The sequence below is a fragment of the Trichechus manatus genome, unplaced genomic scaffold, assembly GCF_000243295.1.
Source record: "Trichechus manatus latirostris isolate Lorelei unplaced genomic scaffold, TriManLat1.0 scaffold00088, whole genome shotgun sequence".
NCBI classification, from domain to species: Eukaryota; Metazoa; Chordata; class Mammalia; order Sirenia; family Trichechidae; genus Trichechus; species Trichechus manatus.
In genome coordinates this window covers 4,299,853-4,304,416 of record NW_004444024.1, presented here as the reverse complement: position 1 = coordinate 4,304,416, position 4,564 = coordinate 4,299,853, and the positions used below count along the sequence as shown (strand labels likewise).

Here is a 4,564-nt window from a genome sequence, read left to right as displayed (position 1 = left end):
GGGTGCGTGGGCCACAGTAAATTAGCCATTAAATAGCTTCAGTGGTAATTCTGAAACCTGTTCCAATTTATTTTTGGAGTGAATTCTTCTCCTGGACAGGTCAGATTGTGCTTTAAAAGTGTCATTAGAAGGTAACAGCTTTTAAATATTCTTTTGCCTCTTGCTTCCAGGTGATTTCCTTTTGGTTAAAAACCAGAAACAGTGTAAACCTCACATGGATGGAAGAAGAGTCTTTTGATACAGGTGAGGTGAGAAGCTGGATGAACTTACACAGTAAGTGAGAAAGTCTCTATCTTTTGGTCTTCTCCCTTGACCATTCCAAGTCTCTGACCTAACGGAGATGACAGTTTATTTCCTCTGGAAGAAGCCAGTAATGGATACTTGTCTGTTGGCTTTGCCCAGAGCAGCAGTCCCTTTCTTGGGGCCCTTTCGTTCCTCTTTGGGTTCTTTTTTCACAGTCATGGCAGGAGGTCTGTACACAGAGGATGTCTTCATCTTAAATTCCTCTTCACTATCTGTGCAGGACTCACTCTCGTAGACTTTCTCAGTCACTGGTGGAAAAAGGAAAAAAGAGGACATGAGTGGGTCGAGTCAGTTGGAACACTACTCTATCAGGAGGAATAAAAGGTCTTGCTCAGACCCTCTGCTTGCGGCAGGTGTGCTCACCTACTGCCGAAGCTCGCTCTCAGTGGGAAAGCAGATCTAGCCTCAAGTAGGAAGCACAGAAGGATCCTGGGCTCACACAGCCTCTAGTTCGGGCTCAGAAATAACATTCACCCTTGTTCCCTCACTGTTTATGTAACATGCTTATCATTTAATTGCCTAAATCCTTTACTTGGGTCTTGGTCTATGATAGCTAACTTCCTGAACTTTACATCCGAACTGTCAATATCTTCAATATCTACTTATACTGCCATGGTTTGATTGATTTCTTTAGTCTAATCTCCCTGACCCACAGTGCCTGCCTATTTCTGCTGCTATTTTTCCTGGTCTTAATCTCTAGTCTACTTGTCAGCCCCCATCCTGTCTACCTTGGACTCTCCTGGCTAGCTCTATCCTAAAGCCACCCACTTTCTGAACGTCCTAAGTACAGAGAACTGGAGATTAGTTACTCAACTGTTCTAAATGACTGCTTGCTAACCCAAGATTTGGTAGTGGTCTACGTCATAAAGGTAACTGTCCCAAGCAAAGTCTATCACATGGCAAGGAAACCTGATAGTTTTAAGGAGGGACAATGGTAAAATGAGAAACAAAGTTACCAGTTCTCTTACTCTCTATTAGCCAAAAGCGTATTTGGCCTTTTCCTCTGCCAATAAAACTAACTGAACCCTCCCCAATGGAAAATCTGAAAAGAACTATACCAGTGAGCAGTCATTATAAAGAAGCCCCAAAGTCACAGATAGTGGTTTGTAACGATGTTACAGAACTGATGTCTCCAGTATTACAATACATATACAACAACCACAAGAAACAGTACAATGCCACCTTCCTGCAACTTTAGAGAGCTGCAGCAGTTGTATAACTGTCATCTAAATTCTTTCTCAGACTTCCTGGTAGGAGCCATTAATGGAGAAACAATAAACTTTTCTTAGCTGAACTAGTAACCTAATTTGCTTAACAAAAGCTCAAATGATTAAAGTGAAGGGTATGTTTTCCATTAAAGAAGTTTTAAGCTCTTAATTACCAATAATTTCCTTTCAATAAAGTGTATTTGTCAAATTGTTCTAGAGGCATAGGCTTTGGAATGAAACATATCTGTGTTCTAATACCTAGTCTACCACTTATATAATCTCAAACTTAAATGTGTATCAGAATCCCCTGGAGGCATGTTAAAACACAGACTGCTGGGCCCCACCCCCAGAGTTTCTGATTCAGTAGGTCTGGGGTGGGACCTCAGAATTTGCTTCTCAGGTAATGCTGATGCTGCTAATATGAGGATCATACTGAAAATCACTGTTTTTTACTCCTCTACGAAATGAGGGTAACACTACTTCACAGAATGTATGGATGTGCCTAGTAGTGTTTGGCAAGTCCTATTCAATGCTATTTTTACCCTCACCATGGACAATCCTGGAGGTCAACTGGCTACTGTCATTCGTGTATTCTTATCCCTCCAATCCTGTTAAGGTTGCATAATTAACAGCCCTCTTCCCAAGAGTTCCTATAATTTCCCATTACTTTCAAGAGCCTAGAATTCACTTTGTTAACTCCTGCCAACTTAAAGGCTAAACGACACTAATAAGCTTTAAATACATACTGAATATTCTCTAAGGTCTTAATGGAGCCCTGGTCGTGCAGTGGTTAAGAGATTGGCTGCTAACCAAAACTTTGGCAGTTCAAATTCACCAGGTGCTTCTTGGAAACCCTATGGGGCAGTTTTACCCTGTCCTATGGGGTCGCTATGAGTCAGAATCGATTCGACTTGATGTCAACTTTTTTTTTTTTCTTCTTCTTTTTCTTTTAAGGCCTTGCTACTCCAGCTGTGTGCTCCAGAGACCAGAGACATTGGAATCTCTTGTGAGTTTATTAGAAATGTGGAATCTCAGGTCCAGTCCCAGGCCTACTGAATCAGAATTTGAGTTTTAACAAGATGTTCAAGTGATATATATACTCAACAAAGCTTGAGAAATGTTGCACTAAAATATCTGGGGAATTTCTGTGGCATTAACTATCTGTTCTCTGCAATTATGACTGCAGAATACCAGCCCAATCTTATATACATCTTCAAAAGCATTATGTAATGAATTACTAGGATAAAATCATGAGCTGTTATTTACTCAGTATCTTAAACTAGGGTCTGAAAAGCCACTTACAGATACAGAAAAGAAATAACTTACAAGCCTACAAGTAGTTGGTGGCATAAGACTGTTCTCCTACATAAGCTATAGCCTGTATTCAAATGGCAGCATGTCTAAAAACTAATTACACTCCAACGTCAATTAGCTTGTTATTTCATTACTTATTAAACTACTGGGGTTGCCTCATTGACAATTTTAAACAATGCATTGCTTGGGGAAGGTTAAAAACCAGTCAGGGCAGCACCAGTGAATTTCTTAAGCAGCACATTAGGTGTACTTTAAGAGCTAAAAGGAGCATTTACATATCCAAAGCTATAGTTACTTCAAACTACAGGACAAACGAGATTTCAACTTAAAAATACAGGACCTTTATTTTAACTGGGGCCCTGGTGGTGCAGTGGTTAAGAGCTCGGCTGCTAATCAAAAGGCCAGCAGTTTGAATCCACCAGTCGCTCCTTGGAAACCCTATGGGGCAGTTCCATTCTGTCCAATAGGGTCTCTATGAGTTGGAATCAACTCGATCGCAATGGATTTTATTTTAACTGAAAAACAAGCCACTTCTCTAGGCTGCCATAAAAAAGGCCTAGTTTGTATGCATAAAGTCAGATTTATTTTCCATTCAGCTGCTTTGCTCTTAGAAATCCACCCCCTTGTCCAGGAGTCCATCCTAAACATCTCTCAGGGGCCTAACTCCCAGGTCCCTGCAGCGAACACACAGAAGGAGAGAGATCAGCTTTTTAAACCTACAGAACTCTGATCCAGCACAGGAAAGGGCAAGCCCCCTGTGCGGGTACATCTGGAACAAGCTGAGGAGAAAAAGGAAAGCAGAGCTCCTTTGCTGGTAACAGGAGCCAAGATTCATCAGGTTGAACTTGGACTAAAAACCTTAAAAAAAGAGTGCTATGTGAGCACAGTTTTCATTGTTGCGTCCAAGGCTCTTAACAGTCCTGTCTGGAGGCAGGAGTGCAAAAAAGCCCACATCCCACACCTGGCCAAAACCTGAGTACTGTGTAAGTAATTAGCCACAAATTCCAAATCGACTGTCACAAAGATATATTTGATGTTTTTCTTTTGGGGTATAAGAAGGAGGAAAAAACTAGCATTGATGCTTTTGTCTTAAGTTTAAAAAAACAGACTAAGAAATTCAACAGTAAATAAATATATTACCACCAATGGACAAGCTCTGTTAGAAGACTGAAGGCAAAAAGAAACCACTCAAAGTCCAGAGTTCATAGACTCACAAGAAATTTACACTGAAAAGACAGAATTTCCACATGCAAGGAACTCTATTCCTCAATAGTATGCTACAATTAAAATGGCAGAGGCATTTTCAGGAGAGTAAAATGGTGAAGAATAATGGGACACAATGCATAACCAATGAGATGTCTTCACTAATTTTAACAACTACTCTGCCTAGAGAAAGCTGATTCTTCAGAGTCAATCTTTAAGACAGAAATTTGGGCTAGAACAGGAAAATTAAGAGAGGAAAAAAATTCTCTAGGAGAGGCAAGCTGTGGTAGGTGCCACAGGAAAGGAGAAATGACAATATGGGCTTATCCAATTACCAAGAAGTTTAAGGACTAAATCCACAACTCTTTCCAAACACAACAATACAGTAGCAAGATCTCAGCATCCCATCAGGCATCAAGTGCTAGATCCTAAAAACCTTACAGAAGAAGACAGCGTGGTTCAACTGTGGAAAGGTAAAACATGGCTGAAGAATCGGCCAATGACTCATGGCCTGAATTTTTTTTTTTTTTTTTTTT

The 4,564-nt window shown here is 40.4% G+C and overlaps 1 protein-coding gene across 1 annotated transcript in view; it reads right to left on the bottom strand.

Moving 5' to 3' along the window:
• The window catches only part of POLD3 (DNA polymerase delta 3, accessory subunit), a 48,106-nt gene continuing 43,542 nt past the window's right edge, over positions 1 to 4,564 (bottom strand). The window contains exon 12 of the mRNA XM_023736564.1: positions 1 to 551. Coding sequence (XP_023592332.1) covers positions 349 to 551 — 203 coding nt within the window. The 3' untranslated portion in view covers positions 1 to 348. The remainder of the gene's footprint in view (positions 552 to 4,564) is intronic.